Source organism: Vulpes lagopus, chromosome 12, assembly GCF_018345385.1.
Source record: "Vulpes lagopus strain Blue_001 chromosome 12, ASM1834538v1, whole genome shotgun sequence".
Taxonomy (NCBI): domain Eukaryota; kingdom Metazoa; phylum Chordata; class Mammalia; order Carnivora; family Canidae; genus Vulpes; species Vulpes lagopus.
The window spans coordinates 25,605,460-25,623,924 of NC_054835.1; the positions used below are offsets into that span (position 1 = coordinate 25,605,460).

At 39.0% G+C, this 18,465-nt stretch overlaps 1 protein-coding gene across 2 annotated transcripts in view; it reads left to right on the top strand.

The window, feature by feature from the left end:
* PPM1D (protein phosphatase, Mg2+/Mn2+ dependent 1D) overlaps positions 1 to 15,500 on the top strand; it is a 58,118-nt gene extending 42,618 nt beyond the window's left edge. For both annotated transcript variants that reach the window (XM_041726690.1, XM_041726689.1), the window contains exons 4-6: positions 2,470 to 2,660; positions 9,200 to 9,442; positions 14,029 to 15,500. In XM_041726690.1, coding sequence (XP_041582624.1) covers positions 2,470 to 2,660; positions 9,200 to 9,442; positions 14,029 to 14,586 — 992 coding nt within the window. In that variant the 3' untranslated portion in view covers positions 14,587 to 15,500. The remainder of the gene's footprint in view (positions 1 to 2,469; positions 2,661 to 9,199; positions 9,443 to 14,028) is intronic.
* The last annotated feature ends 2,965 nt before the right edge of the window (positions 15,501 to 18,465 follow it).

Sequence of the window (18,465 nt, forward strand, 5' to 3'; positions counted from 1 at the left end):
TTATAAAGATAGGGGATCCCTGGGTGGCTCAGCAGTTTAGCGCCTGCCTTCAGCCCAGGGCACGATCCTAGAGTCCCAGGATCGAGTCCCACATCAGGCTCCCTGCATGGAGCCTGCTTTTCCCTCTGCTTTGTGTGTGTGTGTGTGTCTCTCTCTCTTTCTGTCTCTCATGTATAAATAAATAAAATATTTAAAAATAAAGATACTAATATTAGGGATCCCTGGATGGCTCAGTGGTTTAGTGCCTGGCCTCGGCCCAAGGCGTGGTCCTAGAGTCTTGGGATTGAGTCCCACATCAGGCTCCCTGCATGGAGCCTGCTTCTCTTTCTGCCTATGTCTCTGCCTCTCTCTCTCTCTCTCTCTCTCTCTCTCTCTCTCTCTGTCTCTCATGAATAAATAAATAAAATCTTTAAAAAAAAGATACTAATATTAGTTTATACATGAGAAATTGTGACCCTTTTTCAAGGTTATGTAATCTGCATTAGATTGTAAATGAGAATTTCTTTTTTTAATCTAGATTGGAAATTTAGCCATATTAGGGATTTTGCTTTATAGAAATTTATGTTCTTGGAGTAGCAATATTAATCCCAGATATGGGGAAAAACTGCTTTTGAAAGCTTTAACACTTATGAACTCTGTAACTGCTACCTTAATATTTTATCTTAACTGTTCCCGTGCCCATTTTAAAAATTTCACCAGCCAGAGAACTTTGTTTTGCTAGCATAAAGAAGTAAATGTGGGGTGTCTAGATGGCGCAGTTGGTTAAAGCCTCTGACTCTTGTTTTCAGCTCAGGTAATGATCTCAGGGTTCTGGGATTGAGCCCTGAGTTTGGTTCCTCTCTCAGGCTGGAGTCTGCCTGAGATTTCCCCTCTCCCTCTCCCTTAGCCCCTCCCATTCATGCTGTGTCTCTCTCTCTCAAATCTTTAAAAAAAAAAAAGTAGTAAATGTGTCTTTGTGAGCCAACCTGGATTATAATTAGCTTTTAGTGGTTGCATGTGTTCTTTTTTTTTTTTTTAAGATTTAAAAAAATTATTTTTAAAGATTTATTTATTTATTCAGAGGAAGGGGCAGAGGGAGAAGCAGGCTCCATGCAGGGAGCCCGATGTGGGACTCGACCCCTGGTCTCCAGGATCACACATCGGGCTGCAGGCGGCACTAAACCGCTGCGCCACCGGGGCTGCCCAGGATTTTATATTTAAGTAATCTCTACACGCAGCATGGGGGCTTGAACCTACAATGCGCGGAGATCAAGAGTCACATACTCCACTGACTGAGCCAGCCAGGTCCCCCATATGTGTTCTCTTCTGCTATTCTGAAGGTTGAATTGCCCCTTTCATGGGGCTGGTTTGGCAATAAATTGTGCTATTTTAGAGTAGGGTAATTGATGTGAATTATTCTTCCCTTAGACTTTGAGCATGTTTGAATTGGCCAATACTACTTTTGATGGGAGCTAATAAGGGTTTAAGTAAGGCAGAGAAAGGACAAAGCTTTCTCTTGTTTAGCAAAAAGTCAAACCTGCTGAAAGAGGGCAAAAACTACTCTCTTGTCTGAAAACCTTTTGCTTTTTTTTTTTTTTTAAAGATTTTATTTATTCATGAAAGAGGCAGAGACACAGGCAGAGAGAGAAGCAGGCTCCATGCAGAGAGCCCTATGTGGGGGGCTCGATCCCAAGTCTCCAACATCACTCCCTGGGCCAAAGGCAGGCACCAAACCGCTGAGCCACCCAGGCGTCCCAAACCTTTTGCTTTTTTTTTTTTTTTTTTTTTTTTTTTTTTTTTATGATAGTCACAGAGAGAGAGAGAGAGAGGCAGAGACACAGGCAGAGGGAGAAGCAGGCTCCATGCACCAGGAGCCCGATGTGGGATTCGATCCTGGGTCTCCAGGATCGCGCCCTGGGCCAAAGGCAGGCGCCAAACCGCTGCGCCACCCAGGGATCCCCCTTTTGCTTTTAATTTAGGTCTTTACCTAGAATATTTCACAACAAACAAAACAGACAGAGATTAATGTATTCTTTCTGACTGCTTCCCCAGTTCTTAGAAGTAAAAGAAAAGTTATATTGTTCTACTTACTTTGTCTTATGTATCACAGAAGAGTAAATGGTTTGTTATTTTTGTTTGTTTTTAAGATTTATTTATTTGAGAGAACACGAGTGTGGGAGGGTTAGAGGGAGATGGAGAGGGAGAGAGAACCAGTCTCCCCACTGAGTGGAGAGCCTGTTGCAGGGCTAAATCCCATGACCCAGAGATCACATCCTGAGCTGAAACCAAGAGGCAGATGCTCAACTGACTGTGCCACCCAGGTGCCCCGAGATGTTTTTTTTTTTTTAAATCATGTATGGATTTTTAATGTTATCAATTGATTTTCTACATTTATTGAGATGAACATGTAGATTTTCCCCCTTTTAATCTGTTGACAAGACATTACTAGTTCGGAAATAACATTTCTTGCTTCTTATCTCTGTCCCCCAGGTGATTTGTGGAGTTATGATTTCTTCAGTGGTGAGTTTGTGGTGTCACCTGAACCAGACACGAGTGTCCACACTCTTGACCCCCAGAAGCACAAGTATATTATTTTGGGGAGTGATGGACTTTGGAATATGATTCCACCGCAAGATGCCATCTCAATGTGCCAGGACCAAGAGGAGAAAAAGTACTTGATGGTGAGAAGTGCTCAATGATTTAATATTATCGTCTACACATTGTTCTATCTCCAGGATCGCGCCCTGGGCCAAAGGCAGGCACCAAACCGCTGAGCCACCCAGGCGTCCCAAACCTTTTGCTTTTTTTTTTTTTTTTTTTTAAGATTTTTATTTATTTATTCATGAGAGACAGAGAGAGGAGGCAGAGACACAGGCAGAGAGAGAAGCAGGCTCCATGCAGGGAGCCCGATGTGGGATTCGATCCTGGGTCTCCAGGATCGCGCCCTGGGCCAAAGGCAGGCACCAAACCGCTGAGCCACCCAGGCGTCCCAAACCTTTTGCTTTTTTTTTTTTTTAATTTAGGTCTTTTTTTTTTTTTTAAAGATTTATTTATTCATGAGAGACAGAGAGAGAGAGAGAGAGAGAGAGAGAGAGAGAGAGGCAGAGACATAGGCAGAGGGAGAAGCAGGCTCCATGCACCAGGAGCCGATGTGGGATTCGATCCTGGGTCTCCAGGATCGCGCCCTGGGCCAAAGGCAGGCACCAAACCGCTGAGCCACCCAGGCGTCCCAAACCTTTTGCTTTTTTTTTTTTTTAAAGATTTATTTATTTATTCATGAAAGAGGCAGAGACACAGGCAGAGAGAGAAGCAGGCTCCATGCACCAGGAGCCGATGTGGGATTCGATCCTGGGTCTCCAGGATCGCGCCCTGGGCCAAAGGCAGGCACCAAACCGCTGAGCCACCCAGGCGTCCCAAACCTTTTGCTTTTTTTTTTTTTTTTTTTAATTTAGGTCTTTTTTTTTTTTTTTTTTAAGATTTAAAAAAAATTATTTTTAAAGATTTATTTATTTATTCATGAAAGAGGCAGAGACACAGGCAGAGAGAGAAGCAGGCTCCATGCAGAGAGCCCTATGTGGGGGGCTCGATCCCAAGTCTCCAACATCACTCCCTGGGCCAAAGGCAGGCACCAAACCGCTGAGCCACCCAGGCGTCCCAAACCTTTTGCTTTTTTTTTTTTTTAATTTAGGTCTTTTTTTTTTTTTTAAATCATGTATGGATTTTTAATGTTATCAATTGATTTTCTACATTTATTGAGATGAACATGTAGATTTTCCCCCTTTTAATCTGTTGACAAGACATTACTAGTTCCGGAAATAACATTTCTTGCTTCTTATCTCGTCCCCCAGGTGATTTGTGGAGTTATGATTTCTTCAGTGGTGAGTTTGTGGTGTCACCTGAACCAGACACGAGTGTCCACACTCTTGACCCCCAGAAGCACAAGTATATTATTTTGGGGAGTGATGGACTTTGGAATATGATTCCACCGCAAGATGCCATCTCAATGTGCCAGGACCAAGAGGAGAAAAAGTACTTGATGGTGAGAAGTGGCTCAATGATTTAATATTATCGTCTACACATTGTTCTACTTTTTTTTTTTTTTATGATAGTCACAGAGAGAGAGAGAGGCAGAGACATAGGCAGAGGGAGAAGCAGGCTCCATGCACCAGGAGCCGATGTGGGATTCGATCCTGGGTCTCCAGGATCGCGCCCTGGGCCAAAGGCAGGAAGGAGAATGAGGTGTTAAAAGTAAAGAGGTTTGTGGTAGCAGAGCAATGTCAAATTCTGCAAAGAAGTATAGGTTGAGAGAGTATATGGGAGATTTAGGACTTTTATAGTGATCTCAAGGAGAAAGTAACAAGAATCAAGGGATGGCTAACTTGAAAAGATGAACTTTTAGGTGGGGAGGAATGGAAAGCCAGGCATGAAAGAGTTAAATTAAAGAATTGTATTGCTGCCATTCACCCAGCTAATAACATTAGATACTGTGCAGGGGAGGTAACTGTAAATAGATTATGCTCCTTGATCAGCATATACCATGTTGTTACAAATAGGATATGTTTATAGCTATCAGGACCTCTACTTGATTGTGAGTTGTTTAAAGGTAAGAGTTGTAAATAAAAATAAAGGTAAGAGTTGTGTCTTGATTCTTTTTTTTTTTTTTTTAAGATTTTTATTTATTTATTCATGAGAGACAGAGAGAGAGAGAGGCAGAGACATAGGCAGAGGGAGAAGCAGGCTCGCCACAGGGAACCCAATGTGGGACTTGATCCCAAATTCTGAATCCCAGGATTACACCCTGAGCCAAAGGCAGACGCTTAACTGCTGAGCCACCCAGGCGTCCCTTGATTCATTTTTACAACCTTGGAGCTAACATGTTGCATTTGGTTAATGGCATCAGATATAAGAGAAAGAGTGAATAAAATAAAGATTCTTTTATCTATTTAATTTATAATTCTTTAATGATGAGAAAGAGAAACATTTCAGTGGCATGATGAGGTCATAAGCTTTATTGAGAGAACCTATTCATAAAACACCAAAGTGGTTTCAGAATGACTATTGAAGGAAGTATCCATATAATAACAATATTTAGAACAAGTGTTATGAGAACTGAGAAGGAGAAGATTGGAAACCTGGAAAGATTGGATAAGAAAGTTTCACGGACAAGAGTGATATTGGCGCAAGTCTTAAAGGTGGGATTGAATTTACCAGGTAAATAAGTGAGGAGAGAGAAGCTTTCCAGGTAAAGGAATAAAAAGTGTAAAGTCAAAGAAGAGAGACAGATTTAACATATTTAGGTTTCACAGATAGCTTGATGTGACTGGGGGAGAGGAGATAAAATGGTTTTAAATGCTGTTAGGAAGTTAGGTCTTTATATTCAGGTAGTAGAGAGTTATTGAAAAGCTATATTTTCATGATGCATTTTAGAAAGTTTACTCGTTGGGATGCCTGGGTGGCTCACTGGTTGAGTGTCTGCCTTTGGCTCATGGCATGATCTCGGAGTCCTGGGATCGAGTCCCACATCGAGCGCCTTGCATGGAGCCTGGTTCTCCCTCTGCCTATGTCTCTGCCTCTCTGTGTGTCTCTCCTGAATAAATAAATAAAATCTTTAAAAAGTTGACTCATTAATTGCAAGATGGAATATAAAATAGAAGATAATTGGTATTGAATATAAGGATTATATTTATTAGTAGGTGTAGGAAAACCTAGGCATTTAACAGAATTACCAATGCAAAGTTGTCAATGACAGAGAATGGGTGGCAGCAAAGATTACTGAAGAATCCCTGAGAGAAGGTGAATTTTGATGAGTAGAGTTTTGGTTATAAGGTCTGTCATCCACCTTTTTTCACATGTTGATTCTTATTACCAATGTAACTGATTTGATTTCTATTAATGGATTTATTAGGCTTCCTCTTTGGAGGCTACTGTTAAATTCCAAATGAGAATTTTTGCAAGCTTGATCTAAGGCAGCAGTGGTAAAACAACAGCAGCAACAACAACAAATACATATATATGCAATAACAGAAGAAATCCATGAGTGATAGAATTGATAGAACTTGGGTTTTTAAGGAAGGATATGATGATGCTCAGACTTCTGACTGGTGATAGCTGTTAATCTAGAAGAAACACATTACTCTGGGGAAGAGGGGAGGTAATTAGTTCAGATGTAGGCATGTTGAATTGGAGGTGCCTTGGTTAATCTAGATAGATATTTTCAGTAGGCAGAAATATTGAGAGAAACCTAGAAATATAAATTTGATTGGTAAGAGAGGAGTTAGGTAAAGCTGCTACAATTTATGAGATCACCTAGTGAGACTGTATGGTGGAAGAAAAGGACATGATATTAAGGATCCAAATCAGCAGAAACCAGTGAGCTGAGTAAAAAATGCAAGTAAGGTAGTGGAAATGGCTTATACAGCAGTCCGTCTCCCCCCCCCCCCCCCAATCCATGGCAGATATGTTCCAAGATCCTGGTGGATGCCTGAAAGCACAAATAGTACTGAACCCTATATATACTCTTTTTTTCTATACATACATAAAATGATAAAACTCAATTTATTAATTATATACAGTAAGAGATAATAACAATAATAAAGTAGACAATTATGACTACTGTAATAAGTAATGTGAATGTGGCCTCTTTCTTAAAATATCTAACTATACTGTACTCATCCTTCTTATGAGATGATAAAATGCCTATGTGATGACATGAAGTGAATGACTTAGGCATTCTTTTTTTTTCTTTCTTTCTTTCTTTTTTTTTTTTTTTTTAGAAACTCTAAAGATTTTTATTTATTTATTCATAGAGACACAGAGAGAGAGAGAGGCAGAGACACACAGGCAGACGGAGAAACAGGCCCCATGCAGAGAGCCTGACGTGGGACTCCATCCAGAGTCTCCAGGATCACGCCCTGGGCTGCAGGCAGCGCTAAACCGCTGTGCCACCAGGGCTGCCCTGACAGGCATTCTGACATAGCATTAGGCTATCACTGACCTGATGCTATGTCAGAGAAGGATCGTCTATTTCTAGACCACGACTGACCATGAGTAAGCAAGATTGTAGATAAGGAGCACTACCATATAGATTTCTTTTTCATAGAGCTTTCTGGGGAAGGGAAACAGGCACACTAAAAAAAGTGATCATGAAGGGAGTCCTCAGTTCTCAGTGAGCTAGCATTTGGAAAGTGATAAAACTGGTGCTGGATAATGTGATAGATTAATGAATTAGAGATCATTGCTGCCTTTCATCAATTGTGAAGTGCATATTTTGTCTCACAAGAAAGAAAAAGCAATGTAGAAAGAAATAATCATTTACATTGTGGTACTTATCTTGGGAATGCAAGGATGGTTTATTATATTAAGGTTTTAACAAAGCAGCTGAGAGGAGTTATTTACAGCTTGCTATCAGTAATGTGTCAGAATACTGTAATATGCCCAAGATGGAACAACTCCAGATAAAGTTGATTCCCCATTTCATTTCCTTTCCCCAAGGAAAGGATGAAAAAACCCTAGTTTTTTATCCATTTTGAATATATAAATTTCAGTGATAGAGATGACAACTTAATGACCTAAAGTACTTTATACATTTTTAATTTAGTGCTTTTAGTACATTATGTATATATTACTATATATTATGTATTATATATATAATTATATATACATATAATTTTTTTAAGATTTTAAAAAATTTGTTTGACACAGAAAGCACAAGCAAGGGGAGTGGCAGGCAGAGGGAGAGGGAGAAGCAGACTCTGGTTGGTGGGGAACCCAATGTGGGGCTCAATCCCAGGACCCTAGGGATCAGTATCTGGCTGAAGGCAGACGCTTAACTGACTGAGCGACCCAGGCGCCCTTAATACATTATATATTTATAGTATGCATTAGAGTATATTATAATATATTAATATTTTTGTATTTACAGTACATTGTTTTATCACATTATGTAAAATAATCACAAATTTTTTTCTGCTTACAAAAAGTTCATGATTTCCGCTTATTTTCATCATTCAATTATTTCTAAAGATACTTTTTAAGATATGTAGCCCTATTTTCTGAAGCACATCATTTTCATTCTTTAAAAGTTAGGAATTATTGAATCCACGGATTGAACCTCTGTATGATGCTCAGAGTTTTATTCCAAGCTACATTTATTTGCATAACATGAGATTATTTAAGGCTTTATTTGTTTTTAACTCTTTCTTTGTTGGAATTTTTTTTTTAAGATTTTATTTATTTATTCATGAGACACACAGAGAGAGAGAGAGGCAGAGACACAGGCAGAGGGAGAAGCAGGCCCCATGCAAGGAGCCCGACGTGGGACTCGATCCTGGGTCTCCAGGATCAGGGCCTGGGCTGAAGGTGGCGCTAAACCATTGAGCCAACTGGGCTGCCCCAACAACATGAATTTGAACTCTGTGGGTCCACTTAACAGGGATTTTTACAGTAGAGCATTGTACATGTATTTTCTCTTCCATATAATTTTCTTTTTTCCCCCTAGCTTTATTGTAAGAATACAGTATATAATACAGATAACAAAAAAATATGTGCTAATCAACTTAATTTTATTGCTAAGGTTTCTGGTCAACAGTCAGCTATTAGTAGTTAAGTTTGAGGGGAGTCAAAAATTATACATGGATTTTTAGTTGTGTGGGAGAGTTGATGTCTCTGATACCCCACATTGTTCATTGGTCAGCTGTATATATTTAACAGTTGTTTATATTTTCTTGTCTCTGAGTTTTGTTCATATTCTTTGACAATTTTTATGTTGAGTCATTGTCTTTGATTTGCTGAAGCTCTTATTTTAGGAGGAAATTGGCCTTTGCAATGAGGTTGTTTTGGTTTGGTTTGGTTTGGCCTTTTGCCAAGCCTGATTATCTCATTTGTGAATTGTTTATCTGTAATAACATGATATTCCCTTACTATTTTAGATTAACTTCTGTATAACTTTTCCTAATTAAGATTAGGGTGAAGACTAAGTTTCTTATTACCAAAAAAATAAAAATACAGATGAAATTTAACCATAGGATAAAGCCTTGTTTTATTTTAAAAATTTGGAGAAGTACTATTTTAACATAGTTATGGGACTATAGACAATGCTTGAAATTTTGGAAATTTAATTTATTTAAGCTATATTGAATACTTCATTTTTAATTTGCTACAGATGTAGTGGGAACTACATCTGAGTTGTTAATCTTCTTTCTTCTTGTTCTTTTAAATACAGGGTGAGCATGGACAGTCTTGTGCCAAAATGCTTGTGAATCGAGCACTAGGCCGCTGGAGGCAGCGTATGCTTCGAGCAGATAATACTAGTGCTATAGTGATCTGCATTTCTCCAGGTGTGGACAGTCAGGGAAATTTCACCAATGAAGACGAGCTCTTTCTGAACTTGACTGATAGTCCTTCCTATAATAGTCAGGAAACCTGCTTGATGACTCCTTCCCCATGTTCTACACCACCAGTCAAGGTATATAGTTCTCTATATTATTTGAATTTTTTAATTGAATTTCTTTGGTTAATGTTGCTTGAAAAGTTTTCAGATTCTTCATATTACAGGATTTTGGATTTGAACTTGGTTCAAGAAAATGATGGATCTTCATCATGTAACTTATTGTCATTGATTAATCTTCACATCAGTACTATTTTGAATGTCAGCTGTGTCTACCTAGTAGAAAGGAGATGTACATTAACAATATTCTAACAATATTCTAATGATCCCCTTCTAATACAATGAACATTTTTAAGCATTTAAGTTTGTGAAGTACTTTCATATATATTTCATTTGAACCTCATAAACCGAATAGGTAAATATTGTAGATGTTATTCTGTCTTATAGATAATAAGACTAAGAGATTAAGCAATTTGGATAAGATCATGCAGACTCAAGATTGAAGTGGACCTTAGGATATCAGACCTTAGAACTGACTGTCTAATAACATGGGCAAGAAACATTCTTCCTCTTCTTACTCAGTTAATTTTGAATGAGTTCTTAAGATATGCTGTGAAATAATTTAAATGGTACCATATTTCCTTTTTTCTGATTTCATCCCAGTATTTTTCTACTAAAAATTAGTTCTGTTGATAACTGCTTTGTTATACTTGGGCCTTCTGAGAATGGGCTTTTATTTATTCTTTTTATTTTTGAGAGAGAGAGAGAGGAGGGGAGAGGAAGCAAGAGAATCTTAAGCAGGCTTCACACCCAGCGTGGATCCCACCCCCAGACTCAATTTCATGACCCTGAGATCATGACCTGAGCTGAAACCAAGAGTTGGCCACCTCACTGACCAAGCCACTTAGGCATCCCACAAAAGACGTTTTTGAAATTATTTCTAAAAAATCTAAGACCAGGCAGCCCAAACACAGCCGAGTGGTTTAGTGCCGCCTTCAGCCCAGGGTGTGATCCTGGAGACTGGAATCAAATCCCACGTCGGTCTCCCTGTGTGGGGCCTGCTTCTCCCTCCGCCTGTGTCTCTGCCTCTCTCTCTCTGTCTCTCATGATTAAATAAATAAACAAACAAACAAATAAAATCATTAAAAAAATAAAAAATCTCAGACATAATGATCTAATAATAATAAAGATAAGGAGATTTATGTATGCACTATCTTATATTTCAGTGTTAGTTGCTTGCTAACCAATTGACCTCACCCAAATAATAGGAAAATATTTGGAGCTGTTCAGAATAATTAGTGTTGTTGGCTCTGACCTAACAAATAAATAAAGTCAAAGCTCTTTCTGCCCAAGAAATTGTGTTTTATCTTATTTGATAACCACGAGAATACACATAATCTCTGATTATTGTTAAAGTAATCCCATATTTAGTAACATCTAGATAAATATAATGACATTCTGGTCAGTTTGGTTTTTAAGACATTTAAACTAGGCATTTGAGACTAGGTTTATCTATCTATAGACCTGTCAACTTCTGTGTGGATCCTAAGATGTACCAGTAATCAGATCTTTGTTTTGGGATGGATATGGTAGAAATACCTCTCTTTAAGGGATGTATTACGCTGGCACACATTTCTTTCTCCATTCTTTCTCTGGGACAAAACTAAATTTAGCTGTTTTTTAATAAAGCCAAGAGCTATAGGAAGGAGGAATTTGGAAGGGAGTTAAGAAAATGAATACGTAGTTTCATTTGTGTTCTAGGCACAATTTTCATTTAGTTTAATGTTGGACTGTAAGATTGGTGGAGCAAGGCAGTTGATCTTTTAAAGTAGTAAAACTTGGGATCCCTGGGTGGCTCAGCAGTTTGGCACCTGCCTTTGGTCCAGGGCGTGATCCTGGAGCCCCAGGATCGAGTCCCACATTGGGCTCCCTGCGTGGGGCCTGCTTCTCCCTCTGCCTGTGTCTCTGCCCCTCTCTCTCTGTGTGTCTCATGAATAAATAAATAAAATCTTTAAAAATAAATAAAGTAGTAAAACTTAGTTTTATGTGTTTGTAACAGGTGATCTCTCAATCATGTTTTTTTTTAATGATTAAAAAAATTATTTGAGAAAGAGAGCATGACGAGAGGAGAGAGGCAGAAAAAGAGGGAAAAGCAGACTCCCTGATGAACAGGGAGACCAATGTGGGGCTCCATCCCAGGACCCGGGGATCATAACGTGAGCCAGGGGCATACGCTTAACCTGAGCCACCCAGGCGCCCCAATATCACATGTTTTATGAACATGTAAGAAGATTTAGTAATACATGTAATTAATCTGGGATGAATCTGAGAATTCTGACAGTTATCTGTGCTAACAGATGCAATGTATTCCCACAGAATGCCAGTCAAAAGAGAAGGGAAAAGAAAAGTTCAAGGAGAAAGTAGGGGAAGAAAAGCCAGCACATGTGTAGTGTTAGAATAATAATATATGAATTTTAAAAAGACACAGAACAATAGAAATTACAATAAATTGTGTTAACTCTAAAGTTGTTCCATTGTTTTGTTTTGTTTTTTATAAAGGGATTCCATCTAATGTCTAACCTTGTTTTACAAACTAGAGCAGTATGTTTTATTCCTATCAGTGACTTGGTTATTACCTTCTTTCTTATGCCCAAATTAATGATGTGGGGGAATCCCACATTTGGGATGGTGGCTTGGTGGTTTAGCGCCTGCTTTGGGCCCAGGGTATGATCCTGGAGTGCTGGGATCGAGTCCCATGTTGGGTTCCCTGCGTGGAACCTGCTTCTCCCTCTGCCTGTGTCTCTGCCTCTCTCTCTGTGTCTCTCATGAAAAAAATAAATAAAAATCTTTTTTAAAAAATTAATGATGTGATTGGTAGTAGGAAGCCTTCTCTGTCTGCCTGGTCTTGTTTTAAGTCTTTTTTCTGCATTAAAGCAGGACAAATTCTAGCTCAACAATTTCCTATGAGTAGATACAGTTTTCTGTGATTATTCAGAACATGCTTGTGACCAGGGTACGTGTTGGAATCAACCTGATGCAGTGCAGAAGGATAAACTCACATGCATCTCTTGCTGATATTATTGAAAGCCATATATAAATAGCCTGTAATGAAGACTATTCTGTTATCCTTTCTCAACACTGGTAACTTTGAAATAAAGTTGCTGCCCAACATCTAGTCAGTGTTGAAACAAATTAGAAGAATTGGGCTTTCAATAAACTATGCAATGTAAAATAAATAAATGAATCAATAACTGCAGAAAGATAGAGTATGTTCTTAGTTTAAAAACAAAAACAAAAACAGTAGCAGCAGCAATCTGGTTAAGGCAGTACCAAATTAGGAACTAGAGCTTCTCATCTCCAGTCTCAATTTGACCTAAAGTCAATATTTTTTTTTCCATTAAAGCATGTTGATGTTTATGGTGAGATTGAAATGCTTTTGGATGGCTTAAATGTCCCTTTTTTTCTTAATCCTAAAAACATTAAATTCTTTTTATAAGTATATTTTTATGTAGCACTTTTTTAAAAAAGATTTTATTTATTTATAAGAGAGAGAGAGGCAGAGACACAGGCAGAGGGAGAAGCAGGCTCCATGGAGGGAACCCAGTGTGGAACTTGATCCCGGGTCTCCAGGGTCACGCCCTGGGCCGAAGGCGGCGCTAAACTGCTGAGCCACCTGGGCTGCCCATGTAGCACTCTTTTGAAAGGCGTTTATTTCTTTTCTTTTCTTTTCTTTTTTTTTAAGGCGTTTATTTCTAAGGAATTTTTATATCAGAGTAAGATATATATTTTCATTCACCCTCTACAAAAGAGTTTACTTGAGAATATACTATTTTAATAAACATGATTTGATTAAAAGGAAAAGGTGTGAGGGAAATGTTACATACTTAAGAAGGGAGACATAGTATTTATGTTTAAACTTTGTTCTTGAGAAACTATTAAGACAATGATTTCATAAAATATTAATACTATGGGAGATTTGGGTTTGATAAGAAAAATATTCTTATCTGTCTGGCAGTGGGAAAAGTATTCGGATTATATGTAGATCTAGAGCACTATATCTAAAGGAGTAGTGCATATCTGAATCACGTCTATAAAACAATACCTGAGGGACACCTGGGTGGCTCACTGGTTGAGCATCTGCCTTTGGCCCGGGTCATGATCCCAGAATCCTAGGATTGAATCCCACATCGGGCTCCCCAAAGGAAGCCTGCTTCTCCCTCTGCCTGTGTCTCTGCCTCTCTGTCTCTCTCTCTCTCTCATGAATAAATAAATAAAATCTTAAAAAAAAAATACCTGTAAGTTTCTGTATGATTTTTCATTTATTTTTTTGAGAGTTGCCCCGGTCGTGTTCTGTGCCTTCTAGATGCCCAGATGTCCTGCTTTTCTCAAGCCATAGAACATAGAGGCTTCTAGTGTTGGGGAGATGGGTATGAAGCAGCAATATGAGTTTGCGGTATGACATTATTGCTTTAATGTTGCACTTTATATTTTCTCTACTACTGAATATTCAGAAATGAGAATGTAGAAAAAAAATAGGAAAGTAGGAAATCAACCAACCAACCAAGAAACAAATTTGTCACTTATACTAATGAAACTTCTTCATCTAATGGTTGAGCTGAATTCTAGGATATATTATTTATTTGGCTTATTTTCTTGTTTTTTAGTCACTGGAGGAGGACCCATGGCCAAGGCTGAACTCTAAGGACCATGTACCTGCCCTTGTTCGTAGTAATGCCTTCTCAGAGAATTATTTAGAAGTCCCAGCTGAGATAGCTCGAGGAAGTGTCCATGCGACAGCCATACCCTCAAAAGATTCAGAGCCACTTGAAGAAAATTGCACTAAAGCCCTGACTTTAAGGATACATGATTCTTTGAATAATAGCCTGTCAGTTGGCCTTGTGCCTACCAATTCAACAAATACCATCACGGACCAAAAAAATTTAAAAATGTCAACTCCAGGTCAAATGAAAGCCCAAGAAGTTGAAAGAACCCCTCCAGCAAACTTTAAAAGGACATTAGAAGAATCCAACTCCGGCCCTCTTATGAAGAAGCATAGACGAAATGGTTTAACTCGAAGTAGTGGTGCTCAGCCTGCAAGCCTCCCCACAACCTCACAGCGAAAGAACTCTGTTAAACTTACTATGCGACGCAGACTTAGGGGCCAGAAGAAAATTGGAAATCCTTTACTTCATCAGCACAGAAAAACTGTTTGTGTCTGCTGAAATGTATCTGAAAAATGGTTTTTTTCCCCCAAACTTAGGATTTAAGAGGGCTTTTTGAAGTTGGTGCCGAACTTGAACTTTTTTTAAGGGGACAAAATAAAATAGTATACAGTTTGACTTTTTGGAATTCAACAGTTTTATCCTGGCCTTGTACTTGCTTGTATTATAAATGTGAATTTTGTAGATGTTAGGGTGTAAGTTGCTGTAAAATGTGTGTAAATTTGTACACTTCACACAGACTCAGTCTCTTACTCTGATACACAGTAAATAACAAAGGGGCAAAAAAAAATCAAAAGAATCTATTAGGTTTTAGAAATACATGTAAACTTTTAAAAATGCTTATTAAGAACTTTGTATAAGTCACTTGTGATGAAAACTACACAACTTTTTAGGTAAATTATTAAGCAGACTGGAAAAGTGATGTATTTTCGTAGTGACCTGTGTTCCCCTGGATGTTCCTTAGGGACAGCTAGTGTCTTTTAAAAATTATTTTTTATTTCTAATTTCTTAATTCAGAATGAGATTTTTCATAGCAGAAGTGTTGAGCCATGCTGAGAGTAGCTTGGTGTTAGTCTCCCTGTCCTAATTAAAATACTATGCAGTATCTTTTAACTTGGTAGCATTTTTCTGAAACATTAATCATCAGATGTACTCCCCAAATGTCTAGGGGAGTGTGTTTGCCTACAAAGGTGCCCTTCTCCATCATCCCAGACACCCACTGGCATTATTAGGTCTTAAAGGAGTTACCCTCTTCTCGTGTTTGAATAAAATATGTGAAGTTTTTCTTGCTATTTCAATAACGGATGGTGCTGCTAATTCCCAACATTTCTTAAATTATTTTATATATCGTACAGTTTTCATTGATTATATGGATATATGTTTGTTCATCTAATAAATCAGTGAACTGTTCCTGATATTGCTGGATTTTTGTCATTGGTTTAATTTTATTTATTTATTCATTCATTAATTCATTCATTTATGATTTATTTATTTATTTATTCGTGATAGACATAGAGAGAGAGAGGCAGAGACACAGGAGGAGGGAGAAGCAGGCTCCATGCCGGGATCCCGACATGGGACTGGATCCCGGGTGTGGGACTCGATCCCGGGCCTCCGGGATCGCACCCCAGGCCAAAGGCAGGCGCCAAACCACTGAGCCACCCAGGATCCCCTTTGTCATTGATTTTAATGATGTGATTTGTTTTGCCTTGATCATGCTTTAGAGTAACAAAGATACATGTAATGTTTATTTTTGCACTCTTCATTTTTTTATTTTAATTTAGAATGCATTGAAACAGGCTAAATATCCAATAATAGAATACGATTAAGAATATGGTAAAGTTGGGATGCCTGTGTGTCTCAGCGGTTAAGCATCTGCCTTCGGCTCAGGGCATGATCCTGGAATCCTGAGATCGAGTCCCACATCGGGCTTGTTGCATGGAGCCTGCTTCTCCCTCTGCCTGTGTCTCTGCCTCTCTCTCTGTGTCTGTCATGAATAAATAAATCTTAAAAAAATTTTTGATGAGATATGTTGCATATGAATTAAAGCTTTGATAATACAGGAAAGGACTAAGACACTAAGAGTATGTCATTTTGGTGTGAATTCTACAATGAGAAAAAATTTAAATGTATTAGAACAAGACATATTAAGATATTGAAGAGTTACTTCACTCATTCAACATCCAAAATATGCTAGGAACTGCAAAATTGGAATGCCAGTTTTCAGTAACAGGCTTGAGAATCAGGGTCCTGGTAAAACGTTAACTGTGGCTAGTTCTTTTTTTTTTTTTTTTTTAAGATTTTATTTATTCATGAGAGACAGAGGCAGAGACATAGGCAGAGGGAGAAGCAGGCTCCATGCAGGGAACCTGACATGGAACTCGATCCTGGGTCTCCAGGATCCGGCCCTGGGCTGAAGGCAGCGCTAAACAGCTAAGCCACCAGGGCTGCCCCAACTGTGGCTAGCTCTTAAAAAGGATTTTTAATTACTGAAGTTTGTTTGTTTTACGGATTTTAGAGCATGAGTGGGGGGAGAGGGAGAAGCAGACTCCCCGCTGAGCAAGGAGCCTGATGTGGGGCTTGATTCTAGGACCCTGAGATCATGACCCGAGCCCAAGGCAGTCATTTAACTGACTGAGCCACCCAGGTGCCCTGAAGAGTTTGTTGTTCAGATCTTTCCAAGACAGAGATGTAGCAACTAGTAGACACTCTTTAAAGTCCGTTTATTGTGAAGGGTTTTTTCCAACTTTTTTGTTGTTTTTCTATCTTTTAGACCTGTATACCATGTTAGCTGTACCCACTAGAAATTCAACAAATCTGAATGTACTTTAAAATTCATTTAGCAGGGGTCCCTGGGTGGCTCAGCGGTTCAGCGCCAGCCTTTGGCCCAGGGCATGATCCTGGAATCTCAGGATCGAGTCCCCCGTCCGGCTCCTGGCATGGAGCCTGCTTCTCCCTCTGCCTGTGTCTCTGCCTCTCTCTTTATGTCTATCATGAAAAAATAAATAAAATCTTAAAAAATAAAATAAAAATAAAATTCATTTAGCTATTTTACTTTTTCTGCCAGTGATTGTAAATCCTGGCATTAGTGCAATGGAGTCCCAACTCCATATAGTAGTAGCTATTAATACGAGAAACATTTTTGGTTTACGACACACCTGCAGGGCAGCCTGGGTGGCTCAGTGGTTTAGCACCTGCCTTTAGCCCAGGGTGTGATCCTGGAGACTCGGGATCGAGTCCCACATCAGGCTCCCTGCATGGAGCCTGCTTCTCCCTCTGCCTGTGTCTCTGCCTCTCTCTCTCTCTCTGTGTCTCTCATGAACAAATAAATAAAATCTTAAAAAAAAAAAAAACACACTTGCAAATGCTAAGATTAGCCCTTTTCTAAATCTGTTCCTAGGACTGTGTTTAGGCCTATTCCTTATGGAATTGAAGATGTTATGTAATCACAAATAATGTTTTAATGTTCTGATTTTATTTGCCTATGTAACACAGATCAGTAATAATACATTATGGGGAATTTGTGATGTATAAGATGATACATAATGAAAAACTCTCACCTCAGTTCCCAAGGCAGCCAACATTTCCCTCTTTTTGTATTTTAGTGATAATATATGCATAGACATGCAAGAGGTGTTTACCTCTTAATTGTGACGATTTTTCTCTATCAGTATTTCACAGCCTACTCAATCTTTAGTATTCCAGTCCATGGATAGAAGTTATTTAACTACCACTGAAAGGAAAACAGGTCTTCCTTTACTCATATACTTAATGATGTCAGATGTGTAAGTTTTCCTACACCAAGCAATTCTCCAATCCAATTGGGTGTCCTACAATTCAATTCAGTTCTGTCCCTTCTAGGGTTATCATCAGATGCCACAAGTTAAGAACTCTGTCTCAGAAGACTCCCCTCACTGCTGCACGCCCCTCAAGTTTGGCTAATTTGCTAGAACATCTCACATGATTCAGGGAAACATGATTACTGGTTTATTACATTAAAAATGATACAGATAGGGATCCCTGGGTGGCTCAGCGGTTTAGTGCCTGCCTTCGGCCTGGGGCATGATCTTGGGGCCGGGATTGGGTCCCACATCAGGCTCCCTGCATGGAGCCTGCTTCTCCCTCTGCCTGTGTCTCTGCCTCTCTCTCTCTCTCTCTCTCTATCATGAATAAATAAAATCTTTTTAAAAATAAAATAAAAATGATACAGATAATAGCTAGATAAAGAGATATGTCAGGTGAGGTCCAGAACAGCCCTAGGCAGAGGAGCCTCTGACTCTATTGGTTTGGGGTGTACCACCCTCACAGCATGTGAGTTTACTAACCTGGAAGCTCTGAATCTCATACTTGAAGGATTATTATGGAGGCTTCATCATTTCG